Source organism: Manis javanica, chromosome 3 (assembly GCF_040802235.1).
Source record: "Manis javanica isolate MJ-LG chromosome 3, MJ_LKY, whole genome shotgun sequence".
NCBI lineage: Eukaryota > Metazoa > Chordata > Mammalia > Pholidota > Manidae > Manis > Manis javanica.
In genome coordinates this window covers 17,796,110-17,820,021 of record NC_133158.1, presented here as the reverse complement: position 1 = coordinate 17,820,021, position 23,912 = coordinate 17,796,110, and the positions used below count along the sequence as shown (strand labels likewise).

Sequence of the window (23,912 nt, the reverse complement as noted above, 5' to 3'; positions counted from 1 at the left end):
AGTTAAAGCAGGACCTGAACCCATGCGAGCCAGTAAAACCAACAGCAGGAAAACGAGTTCCCTGAGCCTGAAGGTCCCTACTAAGCAGCTGGGTCCCGGCGTGTTCTGGTTTCAGGTTTGTCTTTTGTTCTCAGAGTCTGTTTTCATGTGAGGCAAGTGTACAAACAAAAATAAAAATGAGTTCTTATGGGAATACTTAGGACAAGTCTGTTCCTGTCCGGGGTTTACATCAGCGGTTTGTTTATTTTTTAGAAATGTGAGTGACTCATGATCTTTAAAAGAGAGAGGAGGCTAGTGTTGAGAAACTAAAGATTAATCTTCTTAAAAAGGGGCTAAGCAGAATACAAGGCAGCTGATCCAGCTCCAGTCCTCTGGGGTGGGTCAGACTTGCAGGACAGCCCTTCCATAACTGCCCCGGGGGGGAAAGACAGTGGTTGAGAGCACACGTAAATTAAAAAAAGAACACCCTCCAGCAATTCTAAGTGACATAAGAATTTAACTTCTGGTCAGAGTTTCAAGGAGATTATCTTTGCCGAAACCATCACATGATGGAAACTTGCCATGCAGAAAATATCAGAGTTACTAACTTTGTTAAACATAGCAACTTCTTTTTAAATAGCAAATGAACACAATAAGAAAAATAGGAAAAGAAACCCTCCCAAGTACCATCCCTTCCTGCTCCATGCCCTGGAAAAAATTCTTCTCTTCTAACCTGAACTACAATCAGAAACACGAAGCCCATGTACTTTCATTTCTAACTGATGCTTATGTTAAGATGCAGTAGTTTACAATTAAGATGCATATTTCAAGATCATGGCAAAACCCACAGCATTCCTGATACTGCTTTCCTCTTCTAAGTGTGTAATTAATTTTTTTTTTTTCCGGTCCACTGTTTAAAGAGAGACCTTCACTCACTAAGAGAGTAGGTTTGGGTTGAACACAGCCTGTCTTGAGAATCCTTCCCCATGCCCCATCTTCTCTCTGCCTTGTGATCTTCCTCCCTGAAGATGGTTTCTCCTCAAGACAAGCATGCGGTCATCCAAAAGTTTAAAAGTTAACGAACTTGTGTCCCCGTTGCCGAGGTTGACATTTCATTAACTTTGTTGGTTCAGCCTTCAGATGAGTTAGTTCTCCAGGCCGAGCGGCATGTTTGGGCTTTACAGCTTTTTGTTCTTCCTTCCCTCAACAGACTACAGTCATGTTTAATTTGGAATCTGGGCTCCTTTGGCAAATGAGCAATTAGAACAATTTTGTGGGAATATGTATATGTGTCATTAGTTTTCCTGCAAATTAACAGCAAGGGCAGAGGTCAGGCAGAAATTTTCCACTTGAGTGCAGCTCCTCTGGCGGGACTTGGCACTCAGAGTTGGAATGGGCACAGCTGCTCTCAGCCACCCTCTTCCTCCAGGAGCCGTCTTTTAATTAGTTTACCTCACAGCCATCATTACAAATATTACTGCCTCCCCTCGTCGAAATAAAATTACTGTTTCTACAAAATATTCCAGCGACATCTTGCACCACTGCACACTGATGGTGGGGTCACTCCAATGCAGCATTTAATCATTAGATCACCTCCATCCTCGTCTCCTAATTAGAGTCCTTACAATACATTTTTATCTGGTAATTAGCTGAGATTGGCTGCTTCCTCTGTGGCTTATTAGAGACAGCCCAGCAGTGGGTGTGAATCACGGTGTCATTTGTCAAGCCTGGTAAGCAAGCCCCCTCTCTGCTCTCCTCTGGCTTGGCGTTTATTTCCACTCGCTACCTAGGTTCAAAAGCCTCCAGAAAACTCTGCTGCACCTCTTTCATTTCTTTGTGGGTTGTGCTGATCTGGAGGGATTTTATTTTTCGCTGTTGCTTTTTGGTGTGAACAGTCCAGGTCTTAAGACCTTCGTAAGAGCTACAAGAATCCCATTCTTTGCACATTTTATGACATGGTACCATGTGACTTGTCTACTCTTGCATGGGAGCATCAAAAGGTGGGCTTGCACTTACTGAACGTTGATGTGAGTTTTGAATTTTGGCTACAAGATCAGAACCCAGTGGACTTGATTTTCCTCCCAAAACTGGAAAGGTGAATGACGAGCTCTTGAGGACATTTGTACATATGTTACAATTTTCTTTGTGTTTTTAGGAAAGCTATGGTGTGTAGGGTAATGTTCTAAAGCGGAGAAGAAATGCCAGAAAGTCAAATGAGTAACCAGTGCCCCTTTATGGTTGCTGGGCATGTTTTCCTTGGCCGGTGTCTGCACCGGGTGGTGAGCTCTTCGGGAGCGACCACCGTGAGGTCTGTTCCTGTTCTTCTCATTTCAATTCCAGAGGCCTTATTGCTCAGTAATACTTACTGAATGTCATTTATAATCAGGGATAAAAGCTACTCACTGACTCCTTTCCAAAAAAGAAATCAGTGTTTATTTTTCCCATTAACTGGGCATAAGATGGTTATACAAAAGGCCTAGATTCACAAGTGTGTGTGTGACTTAGGGTCCAAGTTACGAATATGGGCAAGTTGCTTAATCTCTTGGGAGCCTCAGTTTGCTGATCAGTTAACTGTGAGTAAAAGCCTCTCAAGTGTGGTATGGTGTGAGATCACACGATGGCAAGTGGTTTAGAACATGATTTTTACAAACAGTACCCATGGCTTCCCCGGTGTTCTCATATCCTTAGGCCAAGCAACATCTAAATTGTAGGAGCTGTGTATTTATTTATGAGTGCTGGCCTGTCGTGCACTAATTTCCTTGACCCGTTGCTTGGGCTGATGCTTAAACATACTCTTCCTGCCCTTGGTCAGTGATTAAGGCCCAAGGTAAAGAGCAGGTCAGGCCCAGCCTCCTCCCCTGGCTTCTCAGCTCTCTCTGTCCCCTGGCTGATACTCTGAACTCTTAGCACTTAGCTTGCAAATGTGTGTCATAAAGTCAGGTCTCCAGGACTAATGAAAAAACTGCTCACAGCATCTGCCCAGAGGGCCTGGGCACCTGGAAGAGCCGTACCACGTCTGCAGCTTGCTCTCTTCACACGGGGTGCAGGGGCTTGTCTGGCCTTGGCTGAGTCAGCATTTGGAGCTGGGGGATGAAAAGGCAAGTGCAGCTGAAAGCTTATAGCCCACCGTGCAATTCCTTGCACCATGTTTACAGTTTCCCATTAATGTCCACCCAGCGATACTTGAGCTTTCTTTTCCCCAGAGCCACTGCTTTGTTACGGCACTACTGCAGATGTGTAATGTTGAGTCTTTGCAAAAATTTGGAACTCTGTTTTAGTATGTTCTTTGATTATGATCTTGGAGGAATCTCATTGTTAACACCTTCCACAAAGACTGTCTTGTACTTAAGACTATTGTGCTGTTGAAATACTTTAGTGGTTTGAAATCAGGTTTGAGAAAATGTTACCAAGTCAGTCCACACAGCTGAAGTTGCTGGGATTTGGGAGCGGCTTTGAGTGTCTCAGCTAAGCTTTTCTGTGTAAGCTCTAGTGGGTATGTTGGAAACAACCCAGTTCTTCAGCAGAGCCAGACTTAGTATTTCTGTAACAAATTTTACGAAAGGGGAGGACAAAACCATTTGTCCATTATTAATAAGAGAAGCACTTCAAGGTGAAGGCTAAACAGCTTAGAAAGAAGGAAGGCTCAAAACAGTGTCATTCGTTTGCCTCTCTGATACTTTTTCCAGATCTGGTGCAATAGATCATTCCGCTGTATTGCCCAACATTTGAAGTTCGAAGAAAAGAAAAAAATGTACAGTTGTAGCTCTCTCATATGCCATATTCTTTTTAAATTAATGGATTCCAATCCCATCTTTGATAGAGTTTAATGACGATTACACAGAAAGCTTTCAAAGATTAGTCCCTGCCAACTGATAGAACTAAACGATGGCATATCGGGGCCACTCTTCTTAGCTTGAGACACAGCCAGACGTATCTGCAGAATTCCCAACCGTGGAGTTTCACTGTGGAGTGGAGTGGGCCAGCCCTCTGCCGGCCCAGCTGGAGCCACTGGCCACATGTGGCTATCTCAGTAAAAGTGCACTTTGATAGAAAGCGGGTAAAAACAGTTCCTCACTTGCACCAGGGTGCTGCAAGAGGTTCCGCAGGGCGCTCAGGCCTCTGCTAGCGTACCCCGACTGGCATTTCCAAAGCGTGGTGCTCATTTGCACCCCAAGGATCTTGTCTTCTTCTCTGAGGTTTACAGAGCACCCTGGGCTATTCAAGAGGGCTCAAAGTCACAATGGCAATAATATTTTGACCCAGCATTTCTCAGACTTGCTGGCCTCCTAACCTTTTTGTGTCTGCAGACACTCAGGCACCTAATGGTGTTTCTGGAGAAAACATCCATCTCCTGAGGAAAGGAGAGCCCTGCCAGGGGCATTTTTATGCAGAAACTCTCCCATTTCAGTTGCTTATGAACATGTACTTCGGGAAATACAGCGACCCAGGCAGCCCTGTATTATTTGTCCGATTTCACATGTTTTCCTGAAGGTCTTCTAAGAATTGTGCTTTCTCCTCACAGCTGAATCTGGTATCAAGTGTCACGCTCTCCAAGTCTGCATCAGAGGCTTCTCCGCAGAGCTTACCTCATACTCCGACGACCCCGACTGCCCCCATCACTCCCGTCACCCAAGGCCCCTCCGTCATCACCACCACCAGCATGCACACGGTGGGACCCATCCGCAGGCGGTACTCAGACAAATACAACGTGCCCATTTCTTCAGGTAGCTACTCCACGTGTGCCCCAGGTAGAACTGTCCTAGCCAAGTCTTGCAGTCCAGCCTCTTTTTAAAAAGTGATAATTAATAGGACAATGATTCTTATTTAGCAGATATTGCGCAGAACCAAGAATTTTATAAGAACGCAGAAGTTAGACCACCATTTACATATGCATCTTTAATTAGGCAGGTAAGTAAACAATGAAGGTACACCAAAAGGTACATGTGCACGTGGGCATATCGATGACGTAGATTTAAAACCGTTTAGTATGCAAGCATGGTAAAACCTTTTCTATAAGGTTTTTTAAAACTGCAATATATAACATAATTGCTTTTGATTAAGTATTACAATACAATGTGATTATTAGGAAATTCATTTCACACAACAGTGAAAATGAGCCTGTTTAAAGATGGCAAGTCAATTATCACAAGCTACAGTAATCTCTGATCCCTAGAATTAATCTGAGCTCTAAATAATTACTGAGCTTTAATCAGCTAGTGAAATGTTTTGCATTTCTCTTTGATTCTGCTTTATGAATGACTTATAAATTAATATTTCTGTATGGAAACAGAAATAAAAACTCAAAACAATTAGATACTTCCATTTTGAATTTTGCTATTGAACTGTTAAATACAGCCATTAATCTTAGATCATTTTGTGAAACCTTTCTTAGGAGTTAGCTCTGAATCACGGTTCTTTTAGATTTTTCAAGAAACTGTGATGACGGTCCTGCTGACTCGGGCGTCACTCATCTCCTGTTACTTTTGCTGCACAGGCCATTCTCGAATCTCCAGAAAAGCAGCTAACACTAAATGAAATCTACAACTGGTTCACACGAATGTTTGCTTACTTCCGACGCAATGCCGCCACGTGGAAGGTAAGCTTGCTCACAGGCCTGTTGAGCCTGGGATCTTGCCATTTATAGAAGTGAATGTGGTGTTGGTCACATGCCGTTGTTCTAAGTTCCATTTATATCGTTTTGACACACTCTAATTCTTAGTAATATTTGATTGAACAAAATTAATTCCCTTGGTGTAAAAATGCAGGGAAGGAAGACTTCTGGCGAGACCAGCCAAGAAAGTCATGTCTCTCTGGCTGGAGTGTGTAGGGAAAAGGAACAGACAACACAGTCGTCCTACTAAAACCTCATACTCTTACATCCATCCCCTGCCAACCCCCATATATTTACAGAGATGCAAAGAGGAACCTGGAAAAATGATTCAACTTGACATAACCTTCATTGCTTGGATTAAAAAATGCTCCTCAACCTAGTGACAGAGTATCCAGTGTAGTCCAAGTACTAACTGTGTATAGGAATCATCATAGAAGAAAGAACATAATATAGTGAGTCAAGAGACTGTCGGAGATTCTCAGGTACACTGGGGAAGGAAGGTAGCTTCTGAGTTATGTAACCTCACTGCAACACAATTTGCTGTAAAATAGGTCACCAATAAGGCTGAAGGGTCACGTGGGGACCTCATTCCCAGCTCCCCAATTAATTGGTGTATTTTGTTGGTTTCTTTGGTATTTACATTAAGCCCTCACAAATTTTGGGATCTTCCCACTTTCACTATTACAATATCCTTACTATAAAAGAGGGCAGATACATCTAATATACCTCTGCATATTTTACTTTCCCAAATTTTTTTATTTCCTAAATTCTGAATCATTCAACATGCAACTATTTTAGGATATTTTTTCATTTCATTAGTATAAATGTAATTGATTGATAGGCATTTATGGTATGATGCAAGGAGAATTTACATTGCTTGAAATAAGTGCCTGCCTTGCTATTTTCCTTAACTTCATATGGCAGAAAAACCAAAGCAAAAACAGAAAACACAGTCCCTCTGTTACATTCTTGATAAGTTCGCATTTGAAAAGACAATGACTGTAACCATAGAAATAATTCATCAGCCTTACAGAACTGTGAATATCTATTTTGGCCCAAATTATCTTTTACAACACATGGGTGCTGAAGGAAACCTGTGTTCCAAATCTTACCCTTTTTCCCTCAGCCTGCCTTGGGACATAAAATACAAAGCATCTTTAGCAATGAAGGCTTTTAACAATTTAGGAAGTAGAAGCATGAAGTGGACATTTTCTTCAAATTGCCTTTTATAGAGAGCCAATGATCAAATTTAAAAATAATTACCAGTTGTAGCTATTTAAGTACAGCTCTTCAGCTTTCACTTCCGCATTTTGCAAAGTGCAGGAGAAAGTGTCCTTAGTCTAGACAATACTAGATGAAGTACTTAAGGACTCACACCTACGTGTCCTCATCTGTACTGTGATCTCAGAAGAGGAAATACCCGGGTAAGGTTGGGACTGCAGAGCCGAGCAGCCACTCACCTGTTTGGGACACTCCTGGTTTCCGGTTGCCTATGTGGGCAGTCTTGGAAAACAAGAGGTGACCTTTGCCTTTCCATCTTCACTCGTGTGGCTTTACAGGTCAGACCTATAGGAACCCTTTTTTCTGGTGTGGCTTCTTTAGATCTTTTCAGTTCTGAACTTTTTTTTTTTTTTTTAATATATACTTACTTTAAAACATCAGACTAGGATTAAAATAAGGAGAAATGTTGATTTCTTTCTCCAGTTTTGTCCGCTGTATTTTATACCTGCTCTCTGGATTTTTTTTTAAGGAAATTTGGGTTTATTTATTTAACTTCCCTAGTACTGTTTCAGGAGATAACAGGACACCCTGATTAGCGTGCTTATACTAGGCCTTGGTGCAGTATGTAAAAGAAAGTGCTTCTTTAAAGACCAGACTGCAACTTGGAAGGACAGATTTGTGTGGTGGTAACATGTCCCATATTTTCCAGAGATATTTTTATGCAGACTTGCGTTTTCAGTGACCTGAATGTCTTAACCTGCCCCAATTATGCTGACATTGCTCACGATCTCCTCAAGAGTTTATCCCGTGGATTCTCCTGGTGAGCAGTTGACAAGTTAGCCACATAATACCACTTGTCTGGTTACAGTCTAAGTATTCATATCAGAAAAAATCATATCTTGCTGGACTCCTCACAGAGTCACCCATGGCGATTGTCCAAAATCGAAGCATAAATTAGGACGTGGGGCATGTGGCACAAGAGGTGGTGTGCAGAATGTCTAAGCAATAGCAGCATTGTTGGGATTGGGTCAGAGATGTCCACAGAATGAGAGGTGTGGCCCCTTGCCAAGGTGTTCTCTTGCCGTGCCCCACCTGTGACCTGCTTATACTCCCTAGAAGAAAAGTCTTGAGTAAAGGACACGTAATATCCTCCTGTCCAATTTTGAGTCTAGGTCAACACATTCGACAAGGAGAACTAAAGGATCAAGCCATGCTTGTTACCGTACCTAGTGAGGGTTGTGGATTTTCCTAAAACCCGCAGGAAAAATGAGATGTTACAGGCTCTTCTCCCTTGACTTGAGATTGTCAAGGGTCTCAGCTTGGGAATGACCAGAAACGTGTGTCTGTACAAACCGTCCAGGGCAGCAATAGCACCACTTTGCCATTGAGAGCTCTGCTCAAGCAGTCCTCGGGTATCTTCTGTTCTTTAAGGTACTTGCCCACCATAAGGGCCAACTTTTGTCTGTGCTCGGGAAGGTAAGACATAACTTGATGATGGATACTGATCATCTGGGGGGTCATTTCCAGCCCTGGTCCTGTCGGCTGCAGGAGGCAATCCTCTCAGTGGTAAAGTCCAATTTAGATTTCTTCCTGAGAAAACCCGTAGGTACTACAGCCAAGCTTTGAAAAACAAAAAAGAACAAAGACAAAATGTACTTACTTATCCTCATTCATGGTTATTAAAGAATAGAACTACCGTTTTTTTTTTTTTAATGGGACATAAGTGGGCTTAAAAAGGATGGTTTTATGCTGCACATGTTTGCTTATTTTGAAGTCACATGCACAATATTTTCAGATCTTTACCGTGAACCCTGTTTGGGGCTTATATGTATTTTTAAAATATTTGTTCTGGTGAGGTTTTAGCAGAGACTGGACTAAAATGCCACAGTGCGATTCATTTAAAGTTTTTTATTTTTGCTTTTGGAAAAGACACCCTTAACCACAAGGAGGTCCTCCACGGAGGGGGGTGGCCACAGCTCTGGGGGATGGTTTTACAAATGTGGACTGTTAGGCTGAATGTACTGCTGTTTTTGGAGTCTTTTCTTATAGAAAATGTACATGTTCTCTCTTTTATACTTGCTGCAGAATGCAGTGCGTCATAATCTTAGTCTTCACAAGTGTTTTGTGCGAGTAGAAAACGTTAAAGGGGCAGTATGGACAGTGGATGAAGTAGAGTTCCAAAAACGAAGGCCACAAAAGATCAGTGGGTACGTCCACCATGTTTGAACTTCTTAGCCTAGCTTGGATTGTGCTGACAAGTATGACGTAGAGGCTTTTGGCTGCTAGACGGTGTTAGACCAAAGAACTGGTTCCACATTGTCTCGGTTAAGGGAAGCAAAAAAGCATTTCATCCCTCCTGTTTTGTATACCCACCAGTCCCCCTGCCCTGCTTGCCGGTCTCTGTTGCATCACATGCTAGTAGCTTTTAGGTGGCAATGCATATTAACCCTCACAACCATTGGCTTATGCTTATTGCATTTTATTTTCTTTCTCCTGTCCCCTGTACTGGATGTCTGTTCTGCCCCCAACCCTGTCTCCTTTCGTTGCCACTCCATCTCCTTTGCCGCCGCTCCTATCCCAGGGTGCCATTCGCACCAACCTCTCACTGCATAAGTGCTTTATCAGAGTAGAGGATGAGTTTGGGTCCTTTTGGACAGTTGATGATGAAGAGTTTAGACGTGGCCGCCATATTCAACGAGGCCGTCCTCGCAAATACTGCCCCGATGAAAACTTTGACGAGCTTGTCGCACAGTAAGAGCCTTTACTTGCTTTTGTTTTTGTTTTCTGCTGTTGCTTTGGCTTTGCATGGTTGACTCATCCCATGTAGTTCTCGCATTTCACCACGTAGCAGTGCCACGGCTTTCTGCAACGGAACTAAATGGTGTGGCGTGTACGTGTATTTTCTCGTTTCTCTTTGGAACACCAGCACCTTGAATAATGCTTTTTTGATGTCTTTAAGGCCAATATCGGTTGTATTTTCATTCAGCAGCTTACAGGGACCCTCTCCCTAAATACTGTTGTGTGACCCTCCAAGTACAGAGGAAGCTTGTAGTTAGAGTGAGACCATGTATTTATCGGGGGCAAAGTTCCTCTGATTTGCTCACTCACATAAATGAAGTGAAATGAATGACACAGGCCTCTGAGTGAGACCAGCGCCAGGTGATGGTCTCAGTTTAAAGCCACTCCCTCTGGTCCCAGGCCAGCAGTGAAACAGGTCCTTGTCCTCGCTCACTGAACTAAGGTGCCCCGCATCAGATCCTCCCAGACTGGGCTATGCAGTGCACCCCGTCTCTTCTGTAGGAGCGAGCCTGCCCTGGCACGCCCTTCTTTCCGTCTTCTTTTGGCAGTAAGTGTGCCTTGGAGAGTTCCTTAAGAACCGTGCTAGAGTTCAATCACCGAGAAGAGAGGCCCAAGAGTCCACGTTCTGCCATAGTCTGCCTGCAGGAAGCCCTGCGGCCAGCTCCCTGGCATCCCCCCGGCCCAGTGCCCCAGAGCCTTCCTGTAGGCATCAGGGCAGTTACCAGAAATTTGCAGAGAGGTCTGTAATTCATCAGTGTGGGGAGTGGCCAAGCCTGTTATTGAGCCAGAAGTTTATACCCAGTTCCCTTGAAGAGCAAAGTCTACCCCTTCCAGACCAGCCCAAGAAAGGCAAGGACCATGGAGAAAACCTGACTTTGCTTTAGTTTTTTTATGGGGTGGGAGTGGGGGTTCTGACTTGCAAGGATACAGCAAGCTTAAAGCAAAACTTAGCTAGGAACTTGGGGGTTGATTGCATTTAACTGAGTTTTTATCTTTTTCTTACGCAGTAACCCTTCCCTTATTAAAAACATGCAGAGCAGCCACGCCTACTGTACACCTCTCAATGCAGCTTTACAGGTAAGATTGATGGCGGTCCCCGATATGCAGTAGAGGCACATGTCTCCCCCACTCATTTCAAAATATATTAGCCTCGCTCTAATTAGATATTAAATTTTAATTCCGTTAAACTTTTTTCTTAAGTGCACAAAGCATCGTACTCCCTGGAGGCAAACACATTGGGCTGCTTCAGCATTAGCAGGATGCTTAGCATTTTGAATATTGTGGCAAAAAAATTAAAAGTTCACTTATTAATATTTATCAGCAGTATCATAATTTCCATCCTCTTATTTCAGAATTTCACTTGAGGCAAAAATACCACAAGTGTAATTACTCCAGCACAGCTATTAATGTGCTGGATGATAGGCCACTGCATCACATGACCTTCTATTGTTCCCCAGCTTTAAAGAGAAAGCAGAGCTTTTAATTTCTCCTTTTAAAGTCTATGCTGGCATCTTTTCTTTTATCCCTGGTGGGGCAGAGGGCTGGGTTTAGGTCACATTGTGAATGTAAACTGGTTTTGTTTAAGTGAGACAGGTGTTTAAGAACAGTCTCTGGGTTTCTGGCCAATTGCTCAAGATTACATACAGGCGCATACAATGTCGCTTTCTTCCCGGTAAACCGAGCACTGTTACACAACCAGCATTACCAGGGCTGTGGGCACCACTGAGCAGGAGTGAGAGTACCGCCCCAGCAGAGGGTTACCTGGGTGGCCAGCCATCCTTTTATTTACTGCATTTGGGTTGCCAAGCAGTAGGGTCATCTCGTCAGTCAATGAGCAGACAGCTGTACTGCAGTGATCCTCACCCCCCGCCCCCCAAGAGTTGTGTAGGTAAGCCGCATCCTTTGAGCAGTGGTCCTATTTGATTTTGACTGTACCAAGCTCATCTCAGAAGACCAGCCAAGGCAATCTTGATAACCTGTAAATGACATATTCTAGGGATAGACCAGATGTACAGACTGGAATCTAGTACCGTGTGGACCTTTGCCACATGCACTCTTGCTGGGGACTGTTTTGCTCAGAAATGGTATTTAGCTATTACGGTGTCTGTCTGGTGCCCCTCCAAGGAGCCATAAACACATGTTAAAATTTCACAACAGGAGGCTACAGTTAGAGAAGCAGAAGTCTAGAAAAGGCTCCTTAAGGGACAGGAGAGACACAGGAGCCCTGGTTCTCACTATTCGTTAAACCAGTACTTACTGAGCATGTGCTCTGCACCCTACAGAATTCTCTCTCACCTTGTACAGTCTGTCTTCAGTGAACTGAGCTTAGTAATTATATATGTACTTTTAGCCTGAACTAAATTTAATCGGAACTACTTTCTGCGTTTCTTTTAATTGCTTGTAGTTTACCTAGTAACTTGAGCAAAGCAAATGAAAGCATGCTTAGATGCTGCCACTGTAAATACCATTCATTAGTAACTTATTTTCCCTGGAGTCTTGTGAAGTCTGTTCTATCTGGAATAGTATTAAGATTACAAGCACATTTTACATTCATGAGACAGAAAGGCAAAAAAAAAAAACACACACAGTAAAACAGCCATCCTCTTAACTATGTGACTAATTTGAATTAGTATATTTTATCATCACAGAACTATTCATGTTCCGGCTCTAAAAAAAATTATTCTGGCATGCTCTATACTCTCTCTTATTTCCAGGGATAGCCCAGAACTATCCTGCAGTTTTCCAAGAACACTTTATGTCTCTAATGAGGTGAGGTACAGAAACTGATACAAGTGCATGCCTTGAATGGGTCTTCCTGCTCTCTGCACTCACTTTAGGTCCACTGTCAGTTGCCGGTCTCATAAGCTAACTAACTTTCTGCTGGGCAAATTAAATTAAGACTCACCCAGCAGGCCTGCCTTTCCATTATTGCCCATTTCCATTTCTCAAGACAAGTAAAAATAATAGTGGAACAACATCTTAAAAAGATTACTAGAGCAACATAATGCATGATATACAATATATAAAATAGGACAGCAGAACCCACTACAGAAATAAAACATTGGACTTGGGACAGATTGCATTATGCTCTGAAAAAGTGAAGTAACTAAGGGTAACCGTAAAGCTTCGTATTTATAGACTGCCTTGCCTTGCGCGGCTCTCAGTGCTCCAGGCGCAGTGCTGCTTGCTTACGGGCTTGTGCTCCATTACTTGGGCCGCCTCGTTTTCTTGGCAGAGGTGCCAGTTGGATATGAAGCTGCGTGCTGTGCACAGGGCCATTTATATAATTAAGTCCATTAGAAAAATTGTAACCCACCTGCTCCCTGAGTAGACAGTGACTAGAAAAAACCACTTTGTTAGGCAGAAACAGTTGGTGAAAATTTTTCCACCCTTGGGTAGACTGATCACTCACTCAACAAAGACTGTTCAAGAGGCACTGTCGCAGGTCTCTCAGGCACCGTGTTCTCTTAGCAACCCATTTCATCCTGTCTTACAGGGCCGAGTTGGGTTTCCTTCACTTACCTCTTCCTTGTCGGAGAACAAGTCCTCCCAAGGACGTCGCCCTGTTCACAAGGGGACCCAGAGAACACATCTGTATCCACATTTCAGTTTTGTCTTTACTCCTCAGTTTTTTTTACTAGAGAAGCTGCTGAAGAAATGCCAACCTAGAGATGGCCTCACTTTTGCCACATTCTGACCGTGTAACAGCGGCCTGATCTTGTGTCAGGGCCAGTGAAGACTCACCCAGGTGACGGTACAGGCAGAGCTTCCATGGCCGAGAGGCACGCCCACTGCATTGTCTCAAATAAGAAGGGCAGTTCAGGTGCTTGTCCAGCTGCAGTTTGCACACACAAAAAAGAAAATCTGGCAACTGTTCTTGATTTTTGTTCTGCCGAAAAAAGAGAAAAAAATGCTTTTATTGCAATTACAAGAGCTCAGTTGCAAAAAGTTCTTGATGCAAATGATTTGACAAACTGTAGGAGAGTGAGGAATGTTCAGATTTGCTCTTCATCAAAATGAGTTCACCACATTTGGAAATAAAACTCGGATTGCTCCCTGCACTTTTTCAAAGAAGGCAGTTAACACAAATTCAGAAGTGGAGGGAAGGAAAAGCTACGTGCTTGCCGAGGGCCTAGCTGTGAGATAGTTGCATAGCCAAGCTGTGCTAGGTGGTGGGTGCTCTGTTGCAGGGCTTGAATCTAGAAGGCAGCTCTGCCTTTGGAGTTTGTGCAGCCAGCGAGGCTGCCACTGCCATCACAGGCGGATTCCCCGCAGCCCAGCTTTGCACCTGTTCGTTCTTCATTTTGGCTCTTACTTTGTGTCTAGAGCCAGGATTTCCAGAATAGTCTGGACTCTTGTATGACTGGCCAACTGAAGTCACCATGCCAGATTGTCTTGTGATTGTCCTTTTTCCTCATTAGGATAGAAAACCAGGCGTAGTGTAGTCTGCAAAAGGACAGTTTTGATAAATCTTGGTCTAATTACTGCTGCCAGTTTTTGGAAGTCTGTCCTCTTAACAAAATGAAAAGTCACTCGACCCTTACGGCCTAACAGCATGTACGGATACCTCAATCCGAGGATCTGTTTGCCTGCTGTCTGCAATTCAGACTGCATGGCCACTTTATTCCAGTGCAGTAGCATAACCAGTGAACAGCAGCCCACCAGAGTTTAGGATTTCTTTTTCATTCCCCCCCCCCTTTTTTTTTTTTTTACTGACATCCACTTGGAGTGACTTTCTCGACTTCAATGTGGATGCACTTTAGTGCCCCAGAGAAATACAATTCAAATGCTTCCTTTTGCCAGAGGTATTTTTCTTTAATCCCAAAATTCCAAGATAGGTCCCAGGCTGGAAGATGACATGGTGTTATTGTTAGTTATTGTTACCTTCCACCCCCAACTACACTAACCAGATTTAAAAACCATTAAAACAGAACTGACAGGGGGAGATAAAAATTGATTCCAGTTCTGTAATCTCTTCCTTTTCTATAGGATCTAGCAGGTAAATGTTTATGGAAGTCCTCGTAAGTTTGAGCTCTACAGCCAGAATAATCTGATCAAATCTTTACTACCCAATACTGGAGTCATCACAGTGGATAAGGAAATGAAAGTCTCACTGTTAGTTGCTCTTGAAATAAGGCATCGGACTCAAACCTCATAATAGATAGCCTGGCCTAAAACATGTGACTACACAGCAGGGCTGAACTGAGTCCCCGTGAATCCTTTTGTCCCCCCAGCTAGCTTTGTGAAGCAAACTCCTTGTACACCTAACACCTGGTGCTGGCCACCCGTGCCACGATGAACTTAGCCAGATCACTGAATACACCCACAGGTAATACCCTCCCTACATAGGCGTAACTGTGTCTTCCTAAATTTCCTCTTGGTTGCTGGCAGGCTTCGATGGCTGAGAATAGTATACCTCTGTACACTACCGCTTCCATGGGAAACCCCGCTCTGGGCGGCTTAGCCAGCGCAATACGGGAAGAGCTGAATGGAGCAGCGGACCACACGCACAGCAACGAGAGCGACAGCAGTCCGGGCAGATCCCCCATGCAAGCCGTGTGAGTACCGCCCGCCCGGAAGGCCTCCGCCTCCGCCCCAGTCTCCCTGTTTCATGGTGGCACACAAGCCCTTCTCTAGCCCTACTTTACACATCTTTGGTAATTTCTGATTCCCTGGACCCCGGGTAGAAGTGTGTGCTTCTGGAAATGTTTAGCCTGGTAAAAAAGGACCATTTGCTAACTGTCCCATAAAAAGCCATTGTCTTCAAGCAGCCTTACAAGTGCTTGCAGCAAAACAGTGAGCAACTCAGTTGTTTTTCTTTCCCTCTGCTTGGCATCTCAGGCCATTATTTAAGCCACATTTTTGCTTTTTCTTCCTAAAATTATTATGCACCTCTGTAAAAAAAATTGCAGTTCCTTCTGCTTGCCAGCACGCTGAACCCAGCAAGGAGAGAAAGGATGCTTGTTTACTGGGTTATCTAATAATCTCAACCTTGAACGTGACGCCAAAGCATTACGACTCAGCATTAATGATGGCCCAAATGAAAGGCGGCATGATTTATAGATCGCTCTTAAAATATCGAAAGGAACATTAATAGGCGCATTATAGCAGCAGACGGCAGTATAACGAGCACACATAACCGAGTGCACTGGCGGCCACGGCCGTCCACGCCGCCTGGGAACGGGGCCTGGGCTCCTGGGGGTGGGCGAGGGAAGGAACGGGCTCCCTCTGCCCCAGGAGACCTTAAAAGACAAAATCCACTTTAACCTGAATGATTGAATTGCAGCAGATGTGGTACAATGACAGCGTCTCTTGCCCACGTTCAAGGAACAAACCAACTCAACGTTTGCACTATTGTGAGCAACTAGAAGAGGCCACTTACCTACACGATCTTCCTGAATTACCGCCCAGCATCTTACTGTAGGATGACTTAGGTGATAGCCATGGAAAATATGACCTGTAGCAATTAGGAACAGGGCAGATCTGCATCTAAAGCCAAAAAGAAACTCCTGCTGTCTGCCAGGGTAATTGATGCGTTTGGGGGAATCTGAAATTTGATTATGTAGCATTTGAATTTTATGCCTAAAGTGCTTTGAAAAGGATCTTTAAAGTTGGAAATCATCAGTTTTAATTCATATGAAGTCTCTTAGCATTTATTCCCCAACATCTTATCTTTCTTGCTGCCATATATCATCCTTTCTAAAGCAACCTGGTGTTTCTGACTTACATTCATCTTTAAATCATTATTATGACAGGACTATTTGCTTAGATATTAAGGAAGTTCACAGCAAATGAAAATTGGCATATAACCTACTTTAAGAAATACTCAGAAATACCTGAACTTACTGAATGAAAGAGATACTACTTCTCGTTATCTCTGTGAACACCAAAGCTTAGTTGATGTATAGTCCTATTATTTCATACAAAGAATCACTAAAAAAAGCATGCAACAGGATACTTGGATAAAAACCTCAGGCAAAATTTAGAGTGATGCTAATTTTTTCTGTTGAAGATAAAGTCACTCTAAAGTTAACAATTTTGGATTACCCCCAGTATTCGCAGAAACCATGTTTCACAGCACATGGCATGATTTTTAAGGAACCCTGCCTAATAAAGACGTCAAAATGCTGACCGTGCCGCTCAGAGCTCGCAAGTTCACACTGTTTGCTGCACACGGTGATCTGTCGGCAGCACCCTCTGCCCTGTGCCTGCCTCTTGACCTCACAGTTCAGTGAAGCGAATTCGGTGAGGACGTAGGTTGCTCTCTCGTTCCATCTGCATGACACTGCGAGGGTGCTAATCAGTTCTCACCTGCTCTGGTCCAGGGAATGAAAAGCAAGCTGCAAACACAGCACAGCAGCCCAGGCAGACCTCTTTACTTGTACTTCCTGTGACACCCCAGTACCGTGACATTTTGTTTCTCTTGTGAACCACTAGAAAGGAGTGACATAATTACGGCTTTGGGGCATTACACTTTTATCCTGATAGGAGCTACAAGGCAAAGTACTCCATGCTGGGCACCCACCCTGAGAACACAAGGCCTTTAAACGCCAGCCAGCTTCACCTAAAACCTGCTGTGTTCCCAGAGTGGCTAAACAAAGGAATTACCCGGAGGGAAGTGTGTGGCTTTGCAGTTTTATTCCCTCGTAGCCCTTCCGGAAGTAGGCATTGGAGAGAAAGGTGGAAGGGGTGGTGATCTGCAGGCAGAGAGGGTACGTGACACAGCTCATTTCTAGGAGACACGTGGGTGTATGTGAAGCATAGTATCTTCACTAGTCAGCATCTTACCTAGAATGAATCCTGCATGGAAATCCATTCTTTATTCTCTGAAGCACTGCATGCCCGTGGTACTGCATTTGCCACACTTGGGGGATCTGCAGGTACCAAGAAATATCATGAAGCCGGATTATAATTTCTCTGGAGTTCTGAGAAGCCTTAGAGTATCTAACGTGCTTGTGCCGTCAGGTCGGATCACAGTAAATCTCATCAGTTCGCATTTCTTGGGAACCCACTTTGCATTAAGCCCTGGGATGGAACCAGCCTCCATGATAGGGTGAGGTAACCTGTGTCTTTGGGATGGTAAATAGTCTTACTGAAGTTAGGCTGCAAATTTTGGGGGAGAACAGCATAACTTCTGTCGTGAACTGTGTTTAGTGGGGGCCTTACATGCATCTGTCTGTCTTAATTCGTTTTGCCTAGCAAAACATTCGTCAAAGTCTACAATTACAAAACAAGCCCTTCATTAAGATAGGTGGGTTATTAATTTCTAGGCCCCTCCTGCCCATAAGCTATTATCATCTCAATGTCATCAGATTCCAGTTTGTGAACTGAAAAGATTAATACATCTGATATTTTTTTCAAACAATGAAAGGAAAATATTGATCAGGGAGACAACAGTGGAATCTCAAGACATGGCTGAGTAAAACAGAGGCAGATTCCTGCCCACAAACATGAGCAGGATCATCCCATCAGTAGAGAAGGAAGGGTAATGTATGAAGAAAACTCTCAGTAGTGAAAATATGAAATGCAAACATGAGGATATGTTCCTCGTGTCTGTAGTGTAAGGAAAACGATTTAAGGGAACCGGAGCTTCTCATATACCAGCTAAGATACAAAATACTTTTTTAAAGGACTGCTTGGTGTTGATGGAGCTGGACTGAAACTGATGCAGCCCCTCTGGAAATTAACACTCCAGGAAATCATCAGAACCATTAAGATGTTTTGACCTTTGCCCCAACAATTAATTTCATTCTTAAAAGTTTATCCTAAGGAGGTAAATCAACAGAAGTAGAAAGATTAATGAATAAAGGTGGTCACTGTATTATACAAAGAGCGAAACAGGAGAGAGGAAGAGAGACAATCACAAAATGCCAAGTAGTAAGCACATAATGTGTCAGCACAAGGGCATCTCACATGTAACCACAAAACATTTCCTTGCTGTGTTTACAATGTGTAAAAATATGGCCCTACATGGGAGGGGATGGGTCAAAACAAGAAAAATCTATCTTAACTAGGGTTTATGGGCGATTTTTTTTTTTAAGGACTCATAATCAGCATACCTCGTTTTTCCCAAAATACAAGGGACTTACCAGGGCTGACGTCATGGGCGTGTGCACACCATCAGGGGCCACACCATGGGAGTTCTAATGCTCTGTGTTTCCGTCTGTCTGAAAATTCTTAACTAACTTTTGAAGTGCATCGTCACTCTCTGCTGGGCTCCACAAGCTAGATGGCCAAGCTCTGGGTCACGCTGTAGGAAACACAGACAGATAGGACCATGAAAAACTGCAGATACATGGAGCACACCTGGGGAAATATACTATACTACAACTTCAGTGTATGCCATTTTGCAAATCATTTTTAAGAATATGGGCACAGTTGTTTAAAGCTATTTATCCTGACGTCTACCCCCAAACAAACACTCTTCTAGGCTGTGCTAATGTTAGAGTCAATTGCTTTTGTGAAGGTTCGGGTCGTCAAGGGCAGTCCAAAGCACTCCTCTGTTTGTTCTTAAATGGTTCGAGTGGCCTTTGGGGTTTGCATGCGACATCAATTATTTAGGAAGCCAGCCATCCCCAGGACCACCTCTTATTACTAAGTAATACTTGATAACGTCAATTAAAAAATCCTCCCTTCTGCAGCCTGTCCCGGCCTTGGGACTGGTTTAACTTGAATGGTTCTTTTACATATCAAAAGCCCTGCAACAGAAAGTAATTTGTATTTGCAAAGGATCTGTTGTAAATATGATTTACGAACAACATTTCTCAATTGTTATCGGAGTGGTTCCATGTGATCCCCCACAGTCCCCTTTGGGGGAGCCACACAGGGCCCATAACGAGAAAGTTGGCAGATCTCATCACAGCCGCACACTCCCGGTGGCCGCTACCAGCCGGCCTGGTGTTCTGCCTTGTTTACGGCTGACAGCGTTATTATTCTGGTTGGGGCTCTGCTTCCTTATCATATTGTTGTGTTGAGCGCGCCTTTTCCTCTCCGTTTGTGTTTCCTGGCAGGGCTTTTCTTGCCTTATTGACAGTTTGTAAAAATATGCATTAATTTGGAGTTTCAAGCATGTATCATGGTGTCTCTTTGCTGTGTTTGCTTGAAGTTGATTAATGATAGAACCTCGCTTGGGGTCGGTCTCCAGAGAGTTCTTTCACAGGTTGTGCATGTTAACTAGCAAAGCAGAACACACAGCCAGCCGCGATTAGCCCAGCCTCCTGCACTCAGTGGTCTCCACAAACCACCACTGTATTGCAGATTCTTAGTTTGCGTGATTATCTGAAGATCTGTATTCATCCACACAGGATGGGGCCATGGGGCCTCTTATCTGGTACTCAGAGTGTGGTCCTCTGTGGAGCAGCAGCATCCCCTGGGGGCCTGTTAGAGATGCCGAGTCTCAGGCCACGCCCCAGACCCGCTGAGTCACAGGCTGCCTTTCGCACAACCCCAAGGTGATTGGAGTACACACTGAAGTGTACGAAGCAGCACGGCCCAACATGGGAGCCGCTAGCCACATGCGGCCCCTTGACCACTGGGAATGGGGGTCTTGCCACTGAGAAACTGAATTTTCAGTTGTGTTAAGTCTTAATTTTAATTTACATTGGTACCTGTGGCTAGTGGCCAGAGTATGGCTCTGGCGTTGTCCAAAATGCTCTGGGTTGGGAAGTCCCCTCAGTGGCCCTTCTCTTGTCTCCCCAGGCATCCTGTCCACGTCAAAGAGGAGCCTCTCGATCCAGAGGAAGCCGAAGGGCCTCTGTCCTTGGTGACAACAGCCAACCACAGCCCAGATTTTGACCACGACAGGGATTACGAAGACGAACCAGGAAACGAGGACATGGAGTGACCGTCTGGGCGGGCCGGCCCTAAGAATGAAGATTGGGGAAAACAAACAAACGGCGTCAAAAGTTAGCAGTGAAATCGTTCTCCATTTGTGTACAGTCTGGAGAATTTTCACTACATTTTGACGACTCTGAAATGTGTTAACTCTTAGTGCCATCAAGAATCCCATTTGGGAGTATTTTTGATTTTTCTACTTTTTGTTGAAAAAAGGAATTTGTACTCTGTGCATTGGATGGACTTGTTTGGTACTTGGGATTTTCCTCTCTTAACCGTCAACATCAGTGTTGTAAATGTGCTAAACTGACTCACTTTTAGCAGCAGACTCTGAACTGCAGTCCTGCCAGCGTTGGACACTGAGGACACCCAGCTGAGCATGTGCACCAAGCCTCTGCCCAGAATTTAAGGATTCCAATGGACGACCTATTTGCACAGTACTGCATGTTGATTATCACTGCCTTTACCTTTTTTTTTTTTTTTTTGCTTCCATTTGGGATGGGGAAGGCCTTTGTGTGTGTATTGGGGGGAGGGGTTAAAAATAATTATCCCAAACTTTTTAATGTATTGCTTTTTTTTTTGCTTCTTACTTATACCATTTTAAGTTCTGACCTCAGGCCTCCATTTGGGCCCATGGCCTCTTGGAGGCTTAAAGTTTTCTGTACCTTGTGATGAATGTTAATAGGTGTTTTTATTACACAAAGCTGAATGTCATTTCTCGTTTGTAGTTTTCTGTCACTCATTCTATCTTCCTTCAGACATCACCACGTTTTCTCTAAAGTCAGAAAACATTCTGTTTTGGTCTTTTTCAAAAAAGGTCCCAAATGCTGCACTCTACACATGAAGGCCCTCTCGCACAGATATGAAGCCCTGCCAGAAAGAGAATGAATGACAGAAAAAAAAAAAAAAGAGAGACAGACACTCTAGGAACAAGCAGATTCATTCCACAGAGCAGTATTGGAGGTGGGAAAGGGGGTTCAGATTTCCTTCTTTTTTTTTTTTTTTGACAGTTATTGTCCCTCTTAATAAATGCCACATCGTTTGACCAGCACAAGGAAACAGGCAGCACCCCGCAGCACCCCTCCCCTCTGCAAACAAATCTGACCGTTGGCCTGCCAGTGTGGCTGCAGAAGGCTCTCCCCGATGACCGAGTTGCAGTTGGGCCACCGGCTTCCCTGAGCAAGTTTGCTGAACGTGGCGGCGGCGCTGAATTTAAACATCAGTTGAGACCTGCTTAGTGGCATTAATCTGTTTGAAGGCAAATGAGATTTCAGATTGCATTTGTTATGGGAGTTAATGAGGACTCAGTTCGGCAAATGCTAAAGCGTTCATTTCAAACGTGCACATTTGGTTCTGCACTTCAGTCCGTTATGTAAAATTATTGCACCGACCCAGAATCAAAATCTAACAGAAGACAGCAAGCAGACGAGGTGAGGGCACCCCTCGGCCCGGGGCTTCTCGGGAAACAAACACTGGCCTGCAGAACGTGGCGGTCATCGGTCAGGACACCCTCGGTCCGCAGAACCCCTCTGCTCCCCTCTGCACCCACTTTCCTGTTCCTCCTTTATTTATCCAGGACCGAAGCTTTTGTTTTGTTTTAGTTTGAGCCTTTTGGAGCTTAATTTATATTCTTTGTACCTTTTTTTTTCCTAAAATTACCAAAGATATTACACAAAGGTAAATTATGTTCTCTGTTTTATGCTTTATCTGATGAAGCCAAATATCCTCTTATTGTTGATCAAAGGAGGCAAAAGCAGTTAGAGGCAGTGGACGACACACAGGCCCCGCTAACCCGAGGAAGACAACTGCCCCTTCACCGCAGAATAAACTGAGAAGACCAAGTAGGTAATGGAGCCAAAGTTCTTACATTTTTTTTAGTTATTGTGGGTTTGTTTTTGTTTTTTTTTTTTCTTTTCTGCACTTCTACCGAGACCAAAACTCCTTCTTGTAAAAGAAATTATGGGGCTACTGAAGATAAAAATAGTATCACAGGACTGAAAGAAGGAAGAAAGTCCCATCACAGAGAAAAAAATGAATGTATGCCCATGAAAATCGGGGGCATCTGACAAAGGAGAGAGTTACAGTGACACTCAGAGAGAACAGGAACGCTGCCACGGTGTAGGTAGACCACACACTAGCATTTCTAGGACACAGGTTTTCAAAGAAAGATTGTATGCCACTTTGGTTTAAGGACTGTGCTACGACCACTGAGTTAATTTTGGTGTATCTTGGCATCTATCCTCTGGTTTTTTGCTTGTGTTTTCTTTAATGTTTCCTTACTCCTTCCTGTTTTCTCATCAGGCTTTGGTCAGCATTTTTTTCATCAAAATAAATAAATAAATAAAATAATACTCCGGTCCGCTCGTAAGCTTGGTACAAAACCATCTTCAGCAGTTGCTTCTGAAGCCTCCCTCTGCTTTCTGTACAAAGGGCAGTCTGTGGTCACTCGAGACTTTTTTTTTTTTTTTAACTTTTCCAGGCAGCTTCATGACGTGCAGGCAGTAGCCAGACAGGGTCATGGGAAGGGGGCCCTGTGCTTCTAAACTGAGGGGTTGCTGGTTAGTTTGGTATTCAAAAGAGGATAAAAATCTGGTAGATTAGTTCATTCTCAGCATGTGTAGCTAGACATGAATAAAGATAACAGCATGAGAAACTGTTAGTACGCATACCTCAGTTCAAACCTTTAGGGAATGATTAAAATTAAAAAAAAAATACATTTCACTCAGTTGCACTTAGTCGTATGTCTTGCATGCTTCGTCTAAAGACTGTAGCAAAAAGAAGAAAAAGTAGATTTTACATATCTTTGCAGGTATCACAGCCTTGCAGAAGAACCAACTGAAAAAAAAAAACAATTCTCAGGCTTTACAGCAAGCAGACTTCACTATGATTTTTACAGTTCTGTATCCCTCGGGGGTGTTCCAGTCGCTTCTTTAGGATGGGTTTATTATGTTGTACATATATCCCAATGTGTCTGTGTGAATCTTTGTCTTTTTTGGGGGAGGGCAGAGGGCAGTTCTTTTTTTAGATATTGTTCCTAAAAAGGAATAAATGCATACACCTGTTTGTCAAAACACCTTTGCTTTTTTGTGCAACTGCTTTATATTAATGATACTTTAAAAAAAAAACAGCTTTGGAAAAAAAAACTACTGTATGTAATGGAATTGCAGAATATGCTGCACATGTATTTTATTTAGTTACCCTTGCTTCAAGAATATTGGATGACATTTCCTGACATGTGGGAGAGAGAAACTCCCCCCCCCCTTTTTTTTTTTTTGGCTTTTAAATTGTAACATAGTTGATGGATTTTTTTTTTCCTGTTCTCATTGATTGGAGCATTTTGTACAGATGTGTGTGTGTGTGTGTGTGCGCGCGCGCGTGTGTGTTAATCTGTTTTTTGATACATTCCTATCCCTTGTGTTTATTCTACCACTGCCTTCCTGGCTATCTTAAACGAGTTCGTACATTTGAA

At 43.5% G+C, this 23,912-nt stretch overlaps 1 protein-coding gene across 17 annotated transcripts in view; it reads left to right on the top strand.

Moving 5' to 3' along the window:
• FOXP1 (forkhead box P1) overlaps window positions 1-22,799 on the top strand; it is a 624,795-nt gene extending 601,996 nt beyond the window's left edge. For 16 of the 17 annotated variants that reach the window (XM_037019201.2, XM_073230906.1, XM_073230907.1 and 13 more), the window contains 7 exons: window positions 4,502-4,703; window positions 4,808-4,887; window positions 5,474-5,575; window positions 8,897-9,018; window positions 10,618-10,687; window positions 15,002-15,168; window positions 20,309-22,799. In XM_037019201.2, the coding sequence (XP_036875096.1) occupies window positions 4,502-4,703; window positions 4,808-4,887; window positions 5,474-5,575; window positions 8,897-9,018; window positions 10,618-10,687; window positions 15,002-15,168; window positions 20,309-20,453 (888 nt within the window). In that variant the 3' untranslated portion in view covers window positions 20,454-22,799. The remainder of the gene's footprint in view (window positions 1-4,501; window positions 4,704-4,807; window positions 4,888-5,473; window positions 5,576-8,896; window positions 9,019-10,617; window positions 10,688-15,001; window positions 15,169-20,308) is intronic. The other variant, XM_037019195.2, reaches the window with a different exon arrangement.
• The last annotated feature ends 1,113 nt before the right edge of the window (window positions 22,800-23,912 follow it).